This window comes from Ochotona princeps, chromosome 15, assembly GCF_030435755.1.
Source record: "Ochotona princeps isolate mOchPri1 chromosome 15, mOchPri1.hap1, whole genome shotgun sequence".
NCBI classification, from domain to species: Eukaryota; Metazoa; Chordata; class Mammalia; order Lagomorpha; family Ochotonidae; genus Ochotona; species Ochotona princeps.
Genome location: NC_080846.1, coordinates 33,727,577 through 33,749,324, shown reverse-complemented (window position 1 = coordinate 33,749,324; position 21,748 = coordinate 33,727,577). Strand labels below are relative to the sequence as shown.

Genomic DNA, 21,748 nt, shown 5'->3' with positions numbered 1-21,748 from the left:
AAGTTTGGACATCTGGTATGACCACTTTGTGCGGTGGTATCGGTGCCTAACACAGGCTCTCAGGCTGGTCTTGTAGTTGAGTCTGGATGTTTTCATTTGCTTGTTGGGAAGATTATTCAATTTCTTTTTTTTTAAAGATTTATTTATTTTATTACAAAGTCAAATATACAGAGAGGAAGAGAGACAGGAAGATCTCTGTCTGATGATTCACTCCCCAAGTGAGCGCAACGGGCCGGTGCTGTGCCGATCCGATGCCGGGAACCTGGAACCTCCTCCGGGTCTCGCACAAGGGTGCAGGGTCCCAAAGGCATTGGGCCATCCTCGACTGCTTTCCCAGGCCACAAGCAGGGAGCTGGATGGGAAGTGGAGCTGCTGGGATTAGAACTGGTGTCCGTATGGGATCCCAGGGCTTTCAAGGCGAGGACTTTAGCCACTAGGCCATGCTGCCGGGCCCCAGATTATTCAATTTCTGTCTGCCTCTTTTACTCATCTGTACATACTTTTAAGAATTGTGAAATTAAATGAGCTAAGTTTTGTAAAATCCTTTGAAGAATACTTAGTGCCTAGTGAAGAAATATATTATTAATTATAGCAAATAAAATTGTATTAGTCTACTTCTACAAATTATTCATATCACAATTTAAGGTGTATTAAAACATGAATAGATAAAGTTTCTGATTTAATAGATCATTGAGTAGAAGTTAATCAGATTAGTGTTCATCCACTTTATGTAGAGCCACTCGGATTGATGAATCTGATAACTGTTTTCATGGGAGAGACCAGCACATGATTTCATTATAACTTCTGTGGAACCTCATGTTCTCATAAAACTAAATGAACAGGACTGTAATGAATTTGCTGGAAAGCACTTGGAACATGTGAGGCTTTGCTTTTAATGTTTAAAACATCAACTTTTAGTGCTATGGGAATGTCATAAGTAAATAACAAAAGTAACTTAATTTTCTCTTCATAGTATGCTTATATAAATAGAAAAGCAGCACACTTGGATTTGTGAAAATGTAGTAATTGGGCCTAGCGTGATAGCCTAGCAGCCTAAATCTTCGCCTTGCACGCACTGGGATCCCATATAGATAGCGGTTCATATCTCAGCGTCCCCGCTTCCCATCCATCTCCCTGCTCTTGGCCTGGGAAAGCAGTGGAGGACAGTTCAAAGCCTTGGGACTCTGCACCCACATGGGAGACCCGGAGGAGGCTCTTGGCTCCTGGCTTCAGATAGGTTCAGCTCCAACTGTTATGGCTGCTTGGGGAGTGACTCAGTGGACGAAAGATCTTTCTGTCTCCCTTCTCTCGGTATATTTGACTTTCCAATAAAAACATAAATAAATCTTAAACATTTTGTGTCACTTAAATAAATTATTAATGTTTGCAATTTGAATCATGGCTCTAAAATTATAAAATATTTGAAATGCATGACTATGACAGTACAATAATAGTTTTCACCTATTACTGAACTTCAGTGAATCTACCATTGCTGATAGATGTGTTTCAGATTTTAAAACAAAACTACAAGTTCAGTGGTGGATGTGGTTGTACACCCGATTAAGCTGCGGTTTGTGACACCCACATCTCATGTCACGATGTCTGATTTAAGTGCTGCTACTCTGCTGCTGCTTCTGATGCAGCCTCCCTCCCTCCTTCCCTCCTTCCTTCCTTCCTTCCTTCCAGTCTTGGAAGCAACAGGTGATGGCCCAAGGGGGTGGGTCCCTCCACCTGAGCTCCTGGCTGCTGTTGGCCCAAGGGGGTGGGTCCCTCCACCTGAGCTCCTGGCTGCTGTTGGCCCAAGGGGGTGGGTCCCTCCACCTGAGCTCCTGGCTGCTGTTGGCCCAAGGGGGTGGGTCCCTCCACCTGAGCTCCTGGCTGCTGTTGGCCCAAGGGGGTGGGTCTCTCCACCTGAGCTCCTGGCTGCTGTTGGCCCAAGGGGGTGGGTCCCTCCACCTGAGCTCCTGGCTGCTGTTGGCCCAAGGGGGTGGGTCCCTCCACCTGAGCTCCTGGCTGCTGTTGGCCCAAGGGGGTGGGTCCCTCCACCTGAGCTCCTGGCTGCTGTTGGCCCAAGGGGGTGGGTCCCTCCACCTGAGCTCCTGGCTGCTGTTGGCCCAAGGGGGTGGGTCCCTCCACCTGAGCTCCTGGCTCCTTGGGAGCATGGCCCAGGCCTGGTTGTTGCCCATTTTGGAGGGTTTAGCCAGTTGGCGGAAGATCTCTCTAACTTTCATTCTCTCCCTCTCTATTGCTCTGCTTTCAAGTAATTAAGAAAAGCTTTAAAAATGACAGTTGTATTTGAAACCTTTGTGTGTCTCTGATTGTTTTCCAACCTATCTCCTTACTTGCATTTATCCTAAATCTGGAAAAACTGATTCTGACTTGAGTTCTTATAGTGCCAATCAAGAATATATGTCTGTATTTTATGCATCAATGCTATATAAATGGCATATTATAAACACCTTGAAGATTTATCACCCACTGCTTCTTTAATCAACTTTTTTTTGGGTTATAATCTACGTAGAATAAGATACATTCATTGTGTACATTTCAAAGTGTCTTACACATGGGTATGCATGTCTACATTCAAGATACAGAATATTTTTATTATTTTCAAAACATCCCCCTTTGCCCAATGCAATGAGTTGCCCTCATACAAACCACTCAATATTTCATTCAAGTGCTATTACTATAATTTGTTCATAAGTAAACAGACTGTCAGAAGTTTTATTTATAATATCTTTCATTCCTCTCAGAAATGTTTAGTTTATAGCATGTAGGTCTTGAGTGCATTTTGTTAAATTTATCTTTTAGCTTTTCGTATCTGTGGACATTATTATCAGTGATAATTTTATTATAATTGTAGCTCCTTCTCACTAGCACATAGAGATAAGATTGATTTTTGCATCTTGATCTTGTATCCTGTGACCTTAACTAAAGCTACTACTTACTTGTGGCAGCTATAGTTTTGTAGATTTTTAATGATTTTTGGAATAGAGTTAGGTTGTTTCCCCTGCATATAGACATTTTCTTGCTTCCTTTACAAATATTATTCCATGTATTTGGTTTTATTACCTTCTATTGCCTATGAACACCAACAGAATGTTGGATAGAAGTTACGAGAATGGCATTCTTTTTACCTCAGTATTAGGTTCAAGGCTTCCGTAGTGCGCCTTAGGGTGTGATCTCAGCTCATTGCTTGTGTAGTTGCCCTTACTTGTTTGAGGATGTGCTTTTGCACTTTGACTAAATATTCCGTTGTCAGTTTATATTCGTTTGGAATAGGTCATTTTGGTCTGAATGTGGCAGCATATTTTCTTTCATCTGCAGAACATGTATGTCTTTGTTGACTTCAAATTCCATCACTGCTCTTGACCTGCAGCAATTGAAATAGGATGTGACTTGGTGTAGTTCTGTGTGTGCATGAAGAAATGATGTATTTGTACAGAAATTACAGTATGTGTGCATAAAAGAGAGGAATAATATGTTTATATATTTGTTTAGATTTCATCTTTGAACCTTGAAACTGTAGATCCATGTTTTTCAAATAATTGGGGGAAATATTTTTACTTCAAATATTTACTCTCCTTTGGCACTAGTTTTGTATATTTCATTGACATTATGCTATAAATGATCAGAAAGCTCACTGCTACTTTCCCCCATCCTTTGTTGGCTTTATGCATCAGTTAAATTTCTGTTGCCTTGTCTTTGAATTTTTTGATCTTTTCTCCTGCAGTGTCTAGTCAAGCATTAATTAGAACCAGTCATGTTCTGTTCTCAAATAATAAGTCTTTAATTATAGAGATTTCCTTTTGAGTTTTTGTAGTCTCCAATAATACTTATATTTATTTTCAACAATAGCATATTTAGTAGTGATGTTAATCATTCTTATCTGCCAATGCTTTCTGTTATACATGTATTTGCTAATGGAACATTTCCCAGCTATGGTCACAGTTCATTTTTTTTTTCCTATCCTTAGTAATTGTAAGTGGATGTTGAGCATTACGAATGTTTCATTTTTTAAGGTTATTTTCTCTTTTTTTTTCTGTTTAAAAGGTTTGACTTTGTTGATAAAAAAAAAACACACCTCATGTTCCTTTATGAAGCAGTCAAGTTTTAGTGTTTTTGTAAAAGACTTATACATTTCATCTATAAACTGAAAGAACAAATTTGTGCATTATAAAGTGGAATGAAATTAGTGATACAGCTGCTTTCTTCTCCAGCAAACCATTCTGAGAGCTCCAGTTTCATTTGGTTCATATGAAACGCATGTGGCTCATTTATTGTACATGTGCTTCAATGTATTTTGACAAATTTAATCAAAACGTTACAGATGTTCCTGATTGCTACATTTGCACTCAGTAGCTACTGCAGAACTTGGTTATAAATTTGCCATTTCACAATATAATTAACAGGAAATTTAGCTTCTTTCTTGTGTGATTTTGAATTCAGTTTCAGTTATAGCTTCTTATAGGTACAGCTAGTGAGAGCTGTGTTATAATTTCCATGATAATGAACTCAAATCTTAAAAGCATGTTTGAAATGCTTTGAGGTAGATTCACAATTATTCTTTCCCTGACTGATGTCTACCAGTGATTCATGCATTATTCAGTGTGAGCTGGAGACCGAGCACCAGTCACCACTGAGCACTTGCCACTTTAGCTTACTCTGAATGGAGCAGAATATCTTCAAGATGAGCCGGGATGATATGTGTGAACATTACTGGTTTAGAGAATATTAAAATTGCACATATATACAGACTTTGTAAGTATATGTCAAGTTTGAAAAAACTATATTCTACAAAGCTAACTTATACAGATATTGTAAGAAATAAACTGTGTCTTAAACCATTTCTTTGGAATCACCTAATACTATTTCTGTTACCCATCTTTCATGAACATAAAAACCATAGTGGGTAGTCATATATTTTTAATAGCTGACACAAAGGGAACTAAATAATTTGCAACTCCAGTTAGAATCTTTTAGTATTCTTATCAAATTTTATTGTTTTCTTTTAATTTCCACAGAGTACAGATGTTGGTTGGGACAGTAGTGAGTTGAATTTTTCTATACTTTCTTGTAATAAAAAACAGGAAGCAAATTTTACATTTTTCAATGACTGCTTGTAATACTAAAGAATTTAGTTTCTGTGATATTAAATTCCATATTAAAATTATTTTTAATCTATCTATGCCTTGGGACATTATTATTTATATTATAGGACATAAATTATATTATGTGGTTACATTATATTTGTAAGGCTTGAAAATTGCCTGTAGATTGTAAATCATATGTCAATTATATCTTAATATGTAATATAAAATCTAATTCATATTTAAGTAAGGACTTTGGGATCATACTATAAAATAACTCATTAAAATTCAATTTTATTGGCCATCACATTTTCTATATGTATATTCCAGCAGACATGCACACAGGATGTACCATAGAAGAAATGAAATATTTATATTATTAATTTTATGATCCTTAACTGAAACATGGTAAAATATTTTCATATAATTCAAAGTTAGTATACTGTTGCTTTCTAAGTGGAGGCTGAAAGATAATTTTAAGAAAAGAAAAATCTCTGACTTTTATAACTTAGTCATTGTCTTTGTTTATAGTTCCACCAAATACATTTCTTAATAATCACTCTTGAAAGATTAAAGATCATTTAATGTAATGCATTCAGAAGTCTGTTGGCACCACAGCAGGACAATCATTAGTTTATAACACACTACTCTTTCTCTGTATATATATATGGAGATATATATTTCTGCTTAAGAAACCCTGCAAAAATGCTAGTTTTTGGAATATACATCTAATAGGTAAAACTCTGACATTTAAATATGTATTTGAATACAAAATAAAGAGGTACATTTTTTAACTGGAAAGATACAAATGTAGGCAGGCTAGAAAGGTACTCCATAACTTCAAATGTGCAATTTGCACTTTTAATTCCTCTTTTCATTTTTTTTTTTCCAACTGGAGACCACAAAGCAACATCAATAGTCCTAAGTGTCCCTGAAGAGCTACTGTGTGTTGTGGAAAGGCTAAGTAATCTTTGCAGTGTCAGGGGGTTACTGTTCAGCTGTTGGGGATCAGGAGATGATATCTCAGCACTCATAAAACAGAAGATTCAAAACACAGGGGCATACATGGAAGTACAGATCATCATGTCAGTCCTGGAAATTATCCACAAGAAATGTCAACACCCTGGAGGCCAAAATACTACTACTGAATCAACATTTACAGCTTGTGTTCAAAATGATGTCTGATGTGTAGGGCAAAATCACACTGAAATACTAATGCTAATATGATTGTAATCTTATATGTGGCATGTTCTAGAAACATAGAGGACTTTAAACATCTCTGGGGCATCTTTTGTTACACATTGCAAATGCCCAATATTTCATCTGGACAGTCAACTCTCCTGAAGTAGTTGTTCCTGGAACTCTTCTTGAGGTGTTCTATCCGTGTAGGAAGGCACAGTAAGGGAAGTGCTTTGTTTAAGGTTGCACATTTCAATCCTTTAGAGTGAAGGGGTAATTTTGGCCCCTGGGATTTGAAAATATCTTCCAGTTGTATTCTTTACTCTGAACATTTACATTGTGGTTTCTTCCCATTCAAGCTCAACGTCACCTGAAACAAAGTAATATGTCATGAGGAAGTATTGCAGTCGGAAGTGTCATGGCAAAAAATATATATATAATGCAGATGGAAATGTTATTACCAAAACTTGAATTAGAGAGACACGAAAAAAAAAATATAGACATGAAGTAGCCCAGTTTCTAACTCGTTTTAAACATAGTTATGACACGACTGCTTTGCCCTAGGAATTAACCAGTAAATTGTGTCCACATTGTCTCTGCCTACCTTCCATGGCATCCAGAGAGTCCATCTTCTGAAGCGCTGAATAGTTAACAAAACAGATGGGCTGACTACTTCCTTTATGTGATAAGAGATCCAGAATGCACTGGTGTAAAAAGATGTACTGTGCCTGGATAAAAAGGGAACCACAGTTAAACAAATGGAAGGGGTAGACATTTTTTCTTATAAGAGGAGCTAAACTTGGAAACAACACAGCAGTGAATTCAAGAAATGCTAAAAACATCAATTCAGAGATATAAAACTTTGAATCATTTCAAAGATAAGGTGTTTTTTTTTGAGCCTCAAGCTTTTTCCTAAAAAAAAAAAAAGCTTTTCATTAAATATCAATATATACTTCGTTGCTGTGATTATAATATGTGGTATATTATTAAAATTTGTTTATGATCTTTTTCCTGTTGGATATAATTAGTCTTGTAAATATCTTTTCTTACTATGATGTTAGAATGCAGATATTTATATAAAATTTTATAAATCTATTACTGTCAGCACATTTAAAATATGTTTAACAATTCTGATGACTTGGACATTTCAACTCAAAAACTAAGTATGTGGTTCAATTTTGTGTTCCTGAAATATTCTGATATTAACATGTTGGAGAAGGACTCCTAAATGTTTCCTCAAAATGTTTGGTTTATATTTAGTACCACCTGAATTCTTTAATATGATTCAATAATCTGTTACCATTTGAAGAGTTTAAACTTTCCCTTAAGTAATTAATGCCAAAAATATGTATTCAATGTATTGCTCAGTATGGGTGTTTACTTTTAAATTTTTGATTGCTTAAATGTTGGCAATGTCACTTAAAATGCAAATATTTTACACATAAAAATGCAAATTTTTACACACATATATGTAGGATGATGCTTGAAAATGGAGATATTAATATAATGGAATTGGAGATTGATTCATAACAGATTATAATGTGGAAAAAATATCATATGCCTGAAGCCAAACTCAGAAATATATCACTTTTTTGCTTATGTGTGGAAGTTAATACAGGTAGAGACGGCATTAAAATGTTTTAAGATAATTGATATTATCCTCATTTAAAGACATTTCTGTATGCTATTGGGAGAAAAGCAAAAGATGACAGATTTGAGGGGGGAAAACCACAATAATTGAGATCATATGGACTGACAAATATAACTTAAATGGCAGTGAAATTGTAGATGAGTGGATAGTTACAGGTAAACATTTATATAACTTCTTCAGAGATTATTTATAGAGAAATGCAGAACAAAGAACAAATGTAACGTTAACATTTGAGCTGGAGAACTAGGTGAATTATCGACTGGGATATGGTGTCACTTACAGATATAGGGAAACTGATTGCTAAAAATTACAGGAAATAGCAAGCACTAGTTTGGCAATAGAAGAGTATGTGTCTGGCTTATTTTACCCCACATGATGCCCTCCAGTTGAACAGTTTTGCAGCAAGTGTTAGGATTTTCATTTCTTATAGTTGGATATATTGTGTATATATGCTGTTTTTAAATTCATTCATCTGATGATGGGCATCTCAGTTGATTTTAGATTTTGGCTGTTGTGAACAGTGCTACTATAAACATGGAGGCACAGGTAGTTCTTTGTTATGTTGTGTTTGAGTCTTTTGGGTAATGGGATTGTTGGATCATACAGTCTGTCAATGACACCCATTTCTTGGAGTGTTCTCCTTGTGTTTTCTCCCAGCAACCTCATAGACCCAGGTCTTAAATTTAGGTCTTTAATTTATCTTAAGTTGATTTTTGTATGTGGTGAGATGTATGAAACTAATTTTATCCTTCATATGCCCACCCAGTGTGGTTGGCACCATTGTTGAAAAGATGATCTGTACTCCATTGTATGGGCCGAGCACTTATGTCAAGAATCAGTTGGCTGCGTGTAAGTGGACTGAGTTCAAGGCTCTTTCCTGTTGCATTGATCTACTCATCAGTTTCTACATCGCTGCCGTGCTCTTTTAAATACTACCGAGTTACAGTAAGCTTTGAAATCAGGTATTTTGGTGCCTCCAGCTTGATTTTCTTGCTCAGAATCACTATGGCTATTCTGGGCTTCTGTGACTCCAGATGAATTTTAAGAATGCTTTTTCTAATTCTGTGAAGAATCTCATTGGCATTTTGGTAGGCATAGCATTGGGTCTACTGATTCCTTTAAGAAGTATAGCTACTTTAATGATATTGATAGTTCCAATCCATACTCAAAGAATATCTTTGCATTTTTTGTGTCCTAGATACTTTTTTTCTCATTCATGTTTGGTAATTTTCATTGTAAATATATTTTACTGCTTCAGTTAAATTTATTCCTAACCATTTGAATTTTTGTGGCTAATGTGAATGGGATTTCTTTCTCTATGAGTTCATCATTAGGATACAGAAAAGCTACTTTTTTGTATTTTTACTAAATAGGTTTGTTCTAACAGCTTTTTCTTGAAATATGTTTTTCCATGTACAATATCACACTGTCTGCTTACAGGGATAATTTGACTTCCTAAATTCCAGGTTTGATCCCCTTTATTTCATTACCTACCCTAAATGCTCTTGTTAAGACTCCCAGTACTACACTGAATGAGTGGTAAAAGTGGACACTCTCATCTTGTTCCAGATCTGAAGGGGAACTGTTTTCAGCCTAGTCTGTATGATATTGGATGTTGGTTAATTATAAATATTTATATATATATATATATCCTTTAAAATTTTTTAAAGATCTATTTTTATATGAAAGAGATTTATACAGAGAGAAGGAGAAACAGAGATTTTCCATCTGTTGGTTCACTCCCCAAAATGGCTGCAGTGGCTGGAACTGGGTCAGGTCAAAGCAAGGAGCCTAAAGTTTCTTCTGGGTCTCCCACATGAAGGCAGGTGCCTAAGGACTTGAGCCATCTTCTGCTGCCTTCCTAAACACAGAAGAAGGGAGCTAGATTAAAGCCAGAACTCAAACTGTCACCTATCTGGGAAGTTGATGCCATAAATGAAGGCTCAACCTACTATGCCATGGTGCTGGCCCCCATGCTTATTGTTTAAATGTCTTTTATGCTGTGCCTCAGTGCTTTCAGAGTGAATGAAAGGAATTTGGTAAAATTATTAAAATCTCAATGACGATGTCCACATTCCATAACAGAGTGCCTGGGTTCATGTCCCAGCCCTACACCCAATTCTAGTTTCCTGGTTGCATACTGTGGAAAGTAGCAGGTATTGAATCAAATAGTTGAGTTCCTGCCAACCACATGGAAGAATTGGACTGCGTTTCTGGCCCTTAGCTTCAGCCATTAGGAATATATGTGGAGTGAACCAGAGGATGTGTGGAACACTGTGTCTAAGAGAAACCAAACAGCATTCCTTAAAACTAACTTCCTCTGCATGTGCAAAGTCACTGAATATAACTGAATAATTGGTGGGTGAAATTAACATAAACAAGTGTTAGTTTGTATATAGTACTTACTCTCCAAATGGCACTAGTATATTAAACAATATAATTTCTGTTAAATCATTTAAATGGATACATTTTGGTATTCAAATAGATATTTCTGAATTTGGAGTCATATTTGCTATTTGAAGCCTCTGACTGTACTGATCTCATTGTCTCCACTGGAAAGAGTGACGAGTGTGAAGTCTGCCAGCAAAGCAGGCTGAGCAACATGAGACAGTCCCACAGGTGCTGAGAGAGCTCTGCCACCGTGTATTATTGCCAAGGAGACAGTGTCATGAAAACTGTGCATCCCTCATTTGTATCCCAGATAGCCACTAAACATTTCTGATGCTCGGTTTCCTTAGTTAGTGGATCATAAAGCCTATATTATGAGATTTAAGGGGCTTATGTAAAATGCCTGGCAAAAATAATGCAAAGTGTATTTTTCCCCACATGAGTTTATTTTTTGGGGGGTATTAAATTTCTGGGAGAATCTAGAGAAGGAAAGAGATTAATTCATATTTGCCCTTACTCAAGCCATCAGTAGTACCTCAGCACATAATTAACTATAGAGTATTCTATGAAAGTTCTTTCAAATTTCCTTGGGCTGCAATTAATTATTTTTCATTTCGTTTATTATCTGACATTTGATAATAATGTTATTGGAAAACAATGTGATATTTTCATATGTGTCTGCACTGTAGAATGCTCAGATCAGGGCGGCAAGCGTATGCATCACTTCCAACAATCCTCATTTATTTGTGGGGAGGACATTTAAAATCTACTTTTTATGTTCTGTTAGCAATAGGCACTGTACTTTGCAGTAGAAGAGCAGATTATATTTCTACTATCTAACTTGTGTCATTTTCCATTCTCCTCTTTCTCCTTGCCTCAACCTCCTCTGGTAATAGTTTTTATACCTTTTTTTTATTGGAAAGGCAGATTTACAGCAAGGAGAGAAAAACCTTCCATCTCCTGTGACTGCAGTGGCTGGTGGCTGGAGCTGAGCCAATCTGAAGCCAGGAGCCTCTTCCAGGTATCCGATGTGGGTACAGGAGCCCAAACACCAGGACCATCCTCTGCTGCTTTCCCAGGCCACAAGCTGGGAGCTGGATAGTTACAGCAGCTGGGACATGAACTGGTGCCCTTACGGGATGCTAGCCCTTGCAGGGGGAGGTTTAACTGATTGAGCCATCACACTGGCCTCTATACTTTGTATTTCTATGTGACTAATTTTTTTTTATTCCTTATATGAATGAGATTATATGTTTGTCTTTCACTTAACATAATGTCCTCTGGTTTTTCTATGTTGTCAGAAATAACAAAATTTTGTTCTGACTGAAGAGTATTCCATGGCATGTGGGTACCATTAGGTCCATTTATCTGTTGAGGGCGACTTTAGCTGAGCTGATTCTTTTGGCTGCTGTCAGTAGTGCTTCATTTTAGACAAGATCGGGCGCGTTCAGAGTGGTATGGCCGTAGACTAGTGCTGCATTTTAAACTGGAGTGCTGGTACCCTTTAATATTCCTATTTTCCTTTACATTGTGTGTGGGTGTATCTCTCTCTTTCTCTCTCTCTATATACACACACACACACACTTTCTATATATACATATATGTGTGTATACACACACACATATATGTATATCCACAGGTAGTTCTCGTTAATATTTTGAGGCGATTCTATACTGTTATCCATAGTGGCTGTACTAATTTACATTCCCACCTAGAGTGTACCACCATTGCCCACCTCCACATTTTCGGCAACACTTCCTATTTCTGATCTTCCTGGAATTAGCCCTTCTGACTAATTTCTGACAAGTTGTGACTAATTGTTACACTCTGGCTTTTGATTCACATTTCCCTGATGACTGGTAATGTTGAGTATTTTTTCATATAACTATTTGACACTTGGATTTCTCTTATTGAGAAATGTAAGTTCAGATCTCAGTTTTAAATTGAATTCTTTGCTTTTACTATTGAATTGCTTAAGTTCCTTATTTTGGCTCTTAATCGCTTACCAAATACATAGTTTGTAAATGCTATCTACCAATGTAAATAATTTCTCTTTTTTTCCTCTTGGTTGTTTTTGTCGTCATTGTGAAGATTTTAAGTTTGGTGTAATACAATGCGTCTGTTTTTGCTTCTGTTTCCTGTATTTTTGAAGTCTTAGCCCCTTCCCTCCCCCACAAAGTTTGCATGCACCTGTGTGTAACCATTTCCATTCTCTTTTATTCTATTAATAGTTTAAGCTATTTACCTGTATATCTTTGTTCCATTTTAACCTTACTATGATACATGCTCATCTGGCTTCCCTTTATATGTAGATATCCAATGTTGGCCACATCATGTATTAAAGAAACTATCCTTTCCCTCATGTTTATTACTGGAAACTTGGTGAGAATCAGTTGCTTGGATGTGAGTTTTTCCAGGTTACTGTTTCATTAGTCTAAGTGTCTGTGTGCCCAGACCATGCTGTTTGTTACACAGCTTTGTAGTCAGGGGATGGAATATCTCTAGTTGTGAGGCTTTGCTCAAGATTGTATTCAACATTTTTGATTATTTTCTATTTCCATGCAAATGTTAACGTTGTTTATTTCTATTTTTATGTCATTTGTGTTTTGATAAGGATTACACTTTGGGTAGCATGCATATTTTAATAATTCTTCAATTCATGAACACAAGATGTCTTTCCATTTATTAGTACACACTTCAATTTCTTCCTGTTAGGCTTACCAATTTCTATTTACAGATATTATACTTTCTTGGTCAAATTTATTAACTGATTTTATCTGATATAGCTATTGTAAATAAGGTTATTTTCCTTGATTTTTTTCAGAGTTTACCATTAGTATACAAACATCACTGACTTTTGTACATTGATTAGGTATTCTGCTACTGCGCTGGATTAATTAGTTCTAGCAGTTTTTTGAGGAAGTCTTCAGGGCTTTCTCTTTATTATTCCATTTACAAACAATGGCATCTTGACAGACATCTTTCCAAATTAGATGCCCTTTATTTTCTCTTGTCTCTGGCTAGGAATTCCATTTTTTTTTACTAAAAATGGTGGAAGTAGACATTCTTCCAGCATTGTGATGTATTGCACCACATCTTAAAGATTTCACCTTTCTGATTTACTGTGATGCTGGCTGAAGATTTGTGACATATGGCCTTTATTTTGTTAAGGTACATTCCCTCTATACCTGATTGGTTGGAAGGGTTTTTTTTCATAAAGAGATATTAAATATTTTCAAATAATTTTTCTGCTTCTATTGAAATCCTATAGTTTAGCATTTAATTGTGTTCTGTATCAAATTTATTTCTATATGTATAATATGTATAATATTTCTATATAGAATCATCCTTGTAGCCTTGGGACAGATTCCGCTTGAACATGGCAGGGGATCTTTTCATTTTAACAAAGAGTTTATTTATTGGGAAGGTGAAATTGTGGAGAGGGAGAGGCAGGCAGACAGCTAGGGTGACCTATCCTCGGGCTTCCTCCTCAAGTGACCACTACGGGGGCACAAAACCAGAAGCCAGGAACTCCATTTGAGTCTCTCATATAGGTCTCGGGGTCCAAGTACTTGGGCCACTGCTAACTCCTCAGGCACATCAGCATGGAGTTGCACTGGAAATGGAGCAGCTGGGCTCAAACTACTGCTCCACGATGGGATGCTGGCATGCAAGCAGTGGATTAATGTGTGTGGTGCCATAAAGCTGACCCTCAAAGCGATCCACTCATTAGGTTTTACAGCAACCAACTCATTTTTAAAGGTTTATTTGTGTAAAAGTGCACTTAGTTACTCTTTGAAATGCAGAGCATGAGAGAAAGGGGATCTTCCTTTCATTTCCATTCTTAGGTTTACTTGCTAGTATTGCCAGACAGGGCTGGAATAAGTCAAAATCAGGAATCTGAAATTCCATCAAGGCCTCAAATATGGGTGGCAGGAGCCCAAGTATTTGGACCATCATCTACTGCATTCTCAGGAAGTAGTTTAATGCACTCTTCCCTCTTCCACAACCCTCTCCCCAGCATTTTTTTAAAGCTCTACGTTGGGTCTTGGGTATATGCCTTGCCTCTGCTGCCAATGTATTAGAAGTGATACATCACTGAGGCCCCAGCCATCCCATATATGCCAACATGTGAGCAATTTTCACATTGGAACCACTCTCATCATTGCAGGTTTTGAGGACTACAGCCAAGATCTGGTCATTTTCATGTTGTTCATCATAGGAAAAAAGACGGTGAAGTATACGTCACCTGGGAACTAAGGTGAAAGAGAGTGTTAGAATACTTTTTGGCAAGGAGAAAATCCAGCAAAATTGTGGCCACAGGCTGTGGTCTGGACAGAGTGCTAGGTATGTTATGTACTTTGCCATTTAAATGCCGTCAACAACAAAATTTGTGAAAAGTTGGCTATCTTATAAAATGGTTCAGACAACTTAATTTTAAAAAGTCCCAAAGCCAAAAAACATTAGGAGAGTTGTATTCTGAACTCAGTTCTCTGGTTTCAAAAATTTTACCCCTTCATTCTCCTACCCAGGATGTAATGTTTGCTGTGAGTAAAATAACTGGGTAAAATTATCAATAACATTATTGAGTACAATCTTTGCAAAATTCAGTTCCATGAGGCTATAACATTTGGGCATTTTTTTGGGAGGGCAACTTTCATTATTTGGACCTCAATTTTAGACTTTCTCATCCCCTGTCCTAGCCAAGGGGGGGGCAACTATTTTTTCAAGAATGTTAATTCTTATTATCTATGAGTACTCCCCATGACAGGGGAAACATGTTAGCTTTATATACAGCTTTATATTTAATTAAAAATTGGAAGGACATTGAATTTTAATGACTAACGGGTAATTAATAATGGAGTATTCACAAGACTCTTGGACAGTTTGCAGATCTACTGAAAAATAGAAATGTGAATTCTTTCCTCAAAAATCCAAAGATATTCTACACAGGGACAACAAATCAGACTGAGTTGATAGGACTTTTGAACCCAGAACCCTGTGAAATTACATAGACTGTGTAACTATGAAGTTGGTCCTGGTCACATGTCCTGTCCTGTGGGAAGAACTCTTTGGCATATAAGGGAACCCAAATAGAAAATTGCCTTCCCAATAACTGATCACCATCAATTTAGGCTTATTGAAAAAATTCCTTTTAAAAGACTGCACACTGAAGACCATTAATCCCCTAAGGTCAAAAGAAAGGACAAGATATTGGCAGATCCACCATCCTTAACAGTCTGACAATGTTCCTGTAGGCATACTATGAGGTAAAAATAACAAGATCTGTCAATTATAATTTAAGACATGTATTCAAAACTAATATCAAAGTGGAAACATTTTGAAGTGTAGATTTTCTTTTTGGAAAACACATAATGATGAAAAATAACCCATCATAATTAGCAAAATTTTGCTTGTTAACTTCCTGGAACATCTAATTCCCTCTTTGTAAAGCAGAAATAATAACTATTACGTTGATCAGTTTGATTGGCTTGGATTCACAAATAATTGATTAAATCAGGGTTAGCATGTAAAAGGCCTAGTGTAGCATCAGGAGCCGTTACACACTATACGATTATTAGTCTTTTAACCAAGAAATCTCTCTATATAAATATTTTGTCTCTAAATTGATACAACAAAAAATCTGTTGTGTCAGTAATCATTAATAAAAACATTCAATAGAGATCCATGTGGACAAGTAAAATTCATAAAACCACAGTTCAGGCAATATTTTAAACTTTTAGTTCAACTTAAGAAGTTGAATTCATTTCTAAGCTCAAAAAATTGCTAACTGATAAAGACCTGCACAAAAGGTAAGACTGAGGGAACAGAATGTGCCTGCTGTGTGAATGCAGTTTCCACCCTGCAGCCAGTCTGGTAGCTGCCACTGAGATCGTCCTAACTACAGCTCTAGAGTTGACATGAGTCAGTGTAGGCTTGCGTATCTTACCAGGTTCTGCACCATGCACATTCTTTCACTTCTCAGTTCAGCTACTAGTCCATATATATCCACAAAATCATGGTCATTTATATGTTGTGTTAAGTGGTCCAGAGCAATAAAAACTCCAGTTCTTCCAACTCCTGCGCTGTAGGAAGAGTGAGATTATATGACAATTATTCAGCAAAGCTTTGTTCATATCGATAATAGTAGCAAGAAGGGTGAAACAATATCTTGGAGATAGTTATAAATAAAACTCCAAGGAAAATCTATCTTAGTTCATTATTTCTAATACTATGCTTAGACAGGGCAAGATGATTACTATTACCACTCTTTGGAATATTTGAATTCCTTTTTATCAATGAATTGAACTTTCCCTCTCATAATTATTTTCAGTTGTGTTATTGGAGTAGTTTGGACACATTGTAAAAAATTCTTTGAAAATTAATTCATTGATTCATTAATTCATTGATTACATTGTATTATGTGATACAGTTTCCATTGAAAATTGTTAACACCAGAAACTTCATATTGATTATATTTTTGGTTACCAAAGAAGACAGTATGTATTGAAAAATATTTATCCCACATTTGCTGTGCATTATATTGAAAATTCATCTCTCATGATGCTTTTTACAAATGTAATTTATATGATTTTCTCTTTTAAGAAGGTAGTCTAATATCTAAGGATAGCTTTGTACCACATAGAAATTTTTCATTAAGGAACCTCACAAGATTGCTTCAAAAAACCCTATTAGATAAGATCCCTAACTTTTAAATGGTCAGTATAAGTATAGGCAAGAATTTGAAAAATTGATTCAGATATATATTATATACTAGTTTCATATATATGTAGGTGATAATTTGCAATGATATATTTTGTAGGTAAGACCATCAGATATCTTAAATCTCATTGGCTCCAATTCAACAAATTATACTGCAATGTGAAAACAATTGTGGTAACACAAATACATGTGTGCCCCAAAGGAGTGATGTTTTTAAATCATCTGATGCATTTCAAATGCCCAGTATGGCTTGAGGCATCTGGGATGTAGCAGCAAACAAGGCAAAGCCCCTGCGGTTTATGGAACTCCTGTTTCTAGGGGACAGTAGAACACAAATAGACACCAGCCAAAGAATATGCTCAGCTGTAACAAGTGCAGTGAAGAAGGCTAGGTCAGGATTAAGGACAGTGGAAGACAGGGATGAACAGGGTTACCTGAGAAAGTTTCTCTCACAGGGTAAATGAATGCTTTAAAATTATCCTAATTATTTATAAAAATAGTTACTTATTTAAGAGACAGAGCCTGATTGGCTGGTTCTACTCTCCATGTCTTCAACAGCTGCAGCTGGGCCAATCGAAGGCAGGATCTGGATGCTGATTCTGGGTCTCTTTTACAGGTGCCAGGACCCAACTATTTGAGGTACCACTTGTTGCCTCCTGAGGTGTATATTAGCAGGCAGCTGGAATCTGCAAAGGGAGGACTTGGAATCCAGACGCTCTAGTACGGTATGCAGGCACTCCAACTACTGTCTTAATGACTACGGGTTCAAAGAGGAGATAGCTGGAGTCAGAAGTTGCAGAAAAGGAATCAGTTTAGTGGGTTAAGATCAGTGTGGTCAAACAACAAAAGGCAAAAAAGAGGACAGTGGAGTGGGGAGGATAGAGGTGGCCAGGGATCAAATTATCTGTCTTGGTTGCCATGTGGAACGTACATGAGGAGGACAGTCATGGAATACTGCAGGGTTGCTGGCCCAAGCAGAACTTCATGCTGACCAAGTCAACTGGGGAACATTTGTTTTGGACCCATCAAGTGTTTAGAATATTTTCTACATCAGGTTGCACATTGAAATGGAAATTAAAAGTAGAATTCTAACACTGAGGTGAGAAATTAAGGCCAGAGATGGATATTTAATAGAATGTTTTACAGTGATATTTTTGCTTGTCCCTTTCACCTACTGAAATCACAAAGTGACAACTCTTACTGAGGCTTGTGAAAGAGTGCTTTACTTTTAGAGCAGCTTTCACTGTCAAGATCTAGGGAAGGTGCAGGTAGATTCATTGGCTTGATTTATAGTCTATTAAAAGTAATTGAGTGAAGAATGCATCTATAAGTAACAGGAAAATCCATATACTTTTACCAGTACAGTAATTTTTCTAAGTTACCAGCTGGATTTTGCCTCAGAAAAAGTTTTCTAATATTTAAAAAGTGCAGGCCATCATTGATTATAAAAACAAACTTTCAGTCCTGGCATGGTAGCCTAGTGGCAAAAGTCCTTGCCTTGCACATGCCAGGATCCCATTTGAGTGTCAGTTTGCATTCTGACTGTTCCACTTCCATCCAGATCCCTGCTTTGGCCTGGGAAAGCAAGTGGAGGATGAGGCAAAGCCTTAGGACCCTGCACCTGTGTGGGAAACCCAGAAAAATCTGTCCGGCTTCAGATAGGCTCAGCTCCAACCATTGTGGCCACTTGGGGAGAAAACCAGTGGATAGAAGATATTTCTCTTTTATCTCCTTGTTTCTGAAAATCTGGCTTTCCATAAAAATAAATCTTAAAAAAGAGAAACAAAAAGCAAACTTTCATGTAACTTATGTGCTATTCTGTTGAAAATTTTGAGGGAAACTAAATTGTGAGAATTAGTAAAAGTGGAACTTCTTAAAAAAGATTTATTTATTTTATTGGAAATTCAGATACATAGAGAGGAGGAGAGTCAAACAGGAAGATCTTCCAAGTGGCCGCAATGGCCGGAGCTGAGCTGAGCTGATCTGAAGCCAGGAGCTAGGAGCTTCTTCCAGGTCTCCCATGTGGGTGCAGGGTCCTAAAGCTTGCACCGTCCTCAAGTGCTTTCCCAGGTCAAAGCAGGGAGCTGGATGGGAAGAAGGGCTGCTGGAACACAAACCAGTGCCTGAATGAGTTCCTGAAGCATGCAAGGTGAGGACTTTAGCCTCTAGGCTACTGTGCCATGCCCTAAACGTGGAACTTTTATTGTTTGTTCCATGTGCTTACAAACATTGTTAAGGTATTCTATAATAAACATTGATGTCTTATTTTGATTAAAAGGTTCATCTGTGATATGTCATTGTTTTAGTTAGGTAATATTTTCCTGCAAATAAATTTTAAAATTAGGTGAATTTGCTTTTTGTTTAACCCCATTTATAATGTTTTCTTAGGGACTTAACCACATTAATTTCTAATGGTGTTCCTGTTAGAAAAAAATATTGAAAGATGTTAAACTTTAAAAAGTAGTTTTTGTTGTGTAAACAGTTTTACAGCATAAAATTTACCCTTTTGGCAGTATTTACACGTCCAACTGAGTGACATCAAGGACAGTCATAATATTGTGCAACCATCCCACCATCTACAAAGACTCTATCATTCCAAGTCACAACTGTGTCACTATTAATAATTCCTGTCCCCTCTTTGTAGGAACTAGTATTGTCTGTGTCCAAGAACTGACCTAATTAGGTGTTTCTTGAAAGTGGGATTGTATATATTATCTAACTGTTCCTTTTCTTACCTCCACGCTTAAATTATGTAAGAGACACAGATTGAGATTTACTTGGATTTGTCATAGTGGAAGGCATCAATGACTAATATTTCTAGAAATATTCTCAAATATAAAAAGTCCAAAATTTTACTTGTAAGAGTATAAGTGAAAACGACTGAAAAAAAATCTCAGTTTGTGTTCATCATATTTTTCATATGTTTAAAGATGTAGGTCAAAAGACTATTTGAGTACATGAAGTTTTATTAAAAATCTGGAACTCTATTTTGGGTTAGTTTCAACTTCTTTTAAAACAGTTCATTTTCCCTGATTCATTTTTTTTTTTGTAATTTAGAAATCTGGGAATTTTCTTTCACAAAATATGCTTAATTTTTACCAATAATCTGAAACAGCGAGCAGATGTTTAGTAAACATCATAAAAATTTACACAGAAAGCCATATATAAAGGATGGGCTACAGTTTTTAAATATTGTAAACCCCTAATAGGCATAATCCAGGCAAAATTTAGGAAAATTCCTGCACTGCTAAAAGTATACAAATGAAAATACAAATATAAATATTTATGTTGTTCTCTCTCTAAATGCACTCATTGAAAAATTACACTAAAATTTTACACAACGACAAACAGATTTGTTCAACAACTGTAACTTGGATGAATCTATAGTAGCACTCTATAAGAAAATAAAAATAAAAATTTTATCGTGGTAATAAAAAGGCCATCCCCAGTTTCAAAACCATTCCTAGCATTTAATGGAAGGTTCTAAATGTATTTTTCTTAGAATTGTACCCAGGAAATACTTGAAATCTCTTCTCTTTATGTTAATAAAAATTACAAAAGACATTTTTTTCTTACCTGCAATGAACAATCATAGGTGTGGCATCATGTGTTCTGCTTGCACGAACCAACTTCACAAAGTGAATTAGAGGGGCACTGTTTTCAGGGACCCCATGCTCAGGCCAGCCAGTAAAGTTACACTGTTGAACAGTCATGCAATCTCCATGCTAGTCAAAGGCACAGATTAAAGGATAATACATTTACTTAAGTACTACATGAAGGTGGCAGACAATTGCTGTCCCAGCTTTTGAAGATCTTTTATAAACAGCTACTTACAAAACATAACCAATTCTCTTACTGTTATTCCTTGCCAAGAATTTTTAATCGTAAGAATAAAGAGACTCTACCTTTGCATATGACTGTTAACAGTTTAAGTTGCAAATAGATGCTAATATAAGTTATTAAAATTCAAATGTGATATAAAATTTTACAGTAAAAGAATAGCACATTTTGAAGCAATTTTGTGCCCAAGACAAATGAATACATCCATCACTTCTTCAGTGCATAAATAGCATCTGATAGGTCGGAGAGCATGAAGATCCTTACATCATTTTCTTCGTAGCTAGGCAATTATACAACCCTACACAGTGTTTCTACTCCACATTATCTCTTCTCTATTGGCTCCTAATTAACTAGTAAGTCAGATTTTTAGGGTTCCAAAAGAGGATATGTGATTTGGAAAACTGTTGTCTTACATCAAATACCACAATTTCTTCATCAAATAAAATACATCTAGAAATCTAGTTGCTTTTCTTCCTTTTCTTTTTATCAGCCTAAGAATTTGGTGCTACCCTGTGATGTGAAGATAAATTGATTTATGTAGATACTAAGATAACAATTCACAAGTTTCCTTTAGAAGATAATTGAGAAACAATGTTGAATAGAAACTGTTCCTTGCAATGGATAGATCCAGAAATTAATTTGATGTTAATCATTGAGGTCCTGCCTATTTTAAGTCATGCCCCCCCCCTTTTTTTTGGTCTTACCCTTTCAATTTTCAGATCCCTGATGGTCCAATCTACTTGCACATCTTCCACAAGCTTTGTAATCACTATATCTCCAAAGACAGTGACTGGTTTGTTGTCCTCTGGCCAATACTGATGGCATCTGATCTGCATTCAGAGAAAATCACCAGTTAGGAGAGTCATTTTTTTACTGA

General features: G+C 36.4%; 1 protein-coding gene and 1 long non-coding RNA gene across 3 annotated transcripts in view; one reads left to right on the top strand and one right to left on the bottom strand.

The window, feature by feature from the left end:
* Nucleotides 1-5,566: 5,566 nt before the first annotated feature.
* Nucleotides 5,567-21,748, bottom strand: part of PTPRQ (protein tyrosine phosphatase receptor type Q) — a 191,777-nt gene continuing 175,595 nt past the window's right edge. For both annotated transcript variants that reach the window (XM_058673398.1, XM_058673397.1), the window contains 5 exons: nucleotides 21,576-21,701; nucleotides 20,608-20,756; nucleotides 16,259-16,394; nucleotides 6,874-6,997; nucleotides 5,567-6,639 (listed from right to left, as the gene is read on the bottom strand). In XM_058673398.1, the coding sequence (XP_058529381.1) occupies nucleotides 6,602-6,639; nucleotides 6,874-6,997; nucleotides 16,259-16,394; nucleotides 20,608-20,756; nucleotides 21,576-21,701 (573 nt within the window). In that variant the 3' untranslated portion in view covers nucleotides 5,567-6,601. The remainder of the gene's footprint in view (nucleotides 6,640-6,873; nucleotides 6,998-16,258; nucleotides 16,395-20,607; nucleotides 20,757-21,575; nucleotides 21,702-21,748) is intronic.
* Nucleotides 14,551-21,710, top strand: LOC131482047 (uncharacterized). The gene is made up of 3 exons (XR_009246729.1): nucleotides 14,551-14,655; nucleotides 17,648-17,756; nucleotides 21,591-21,710. It is a non-coding gene; the product is annotated as an uncharacterized LOC131482047 (long non-coding RNA).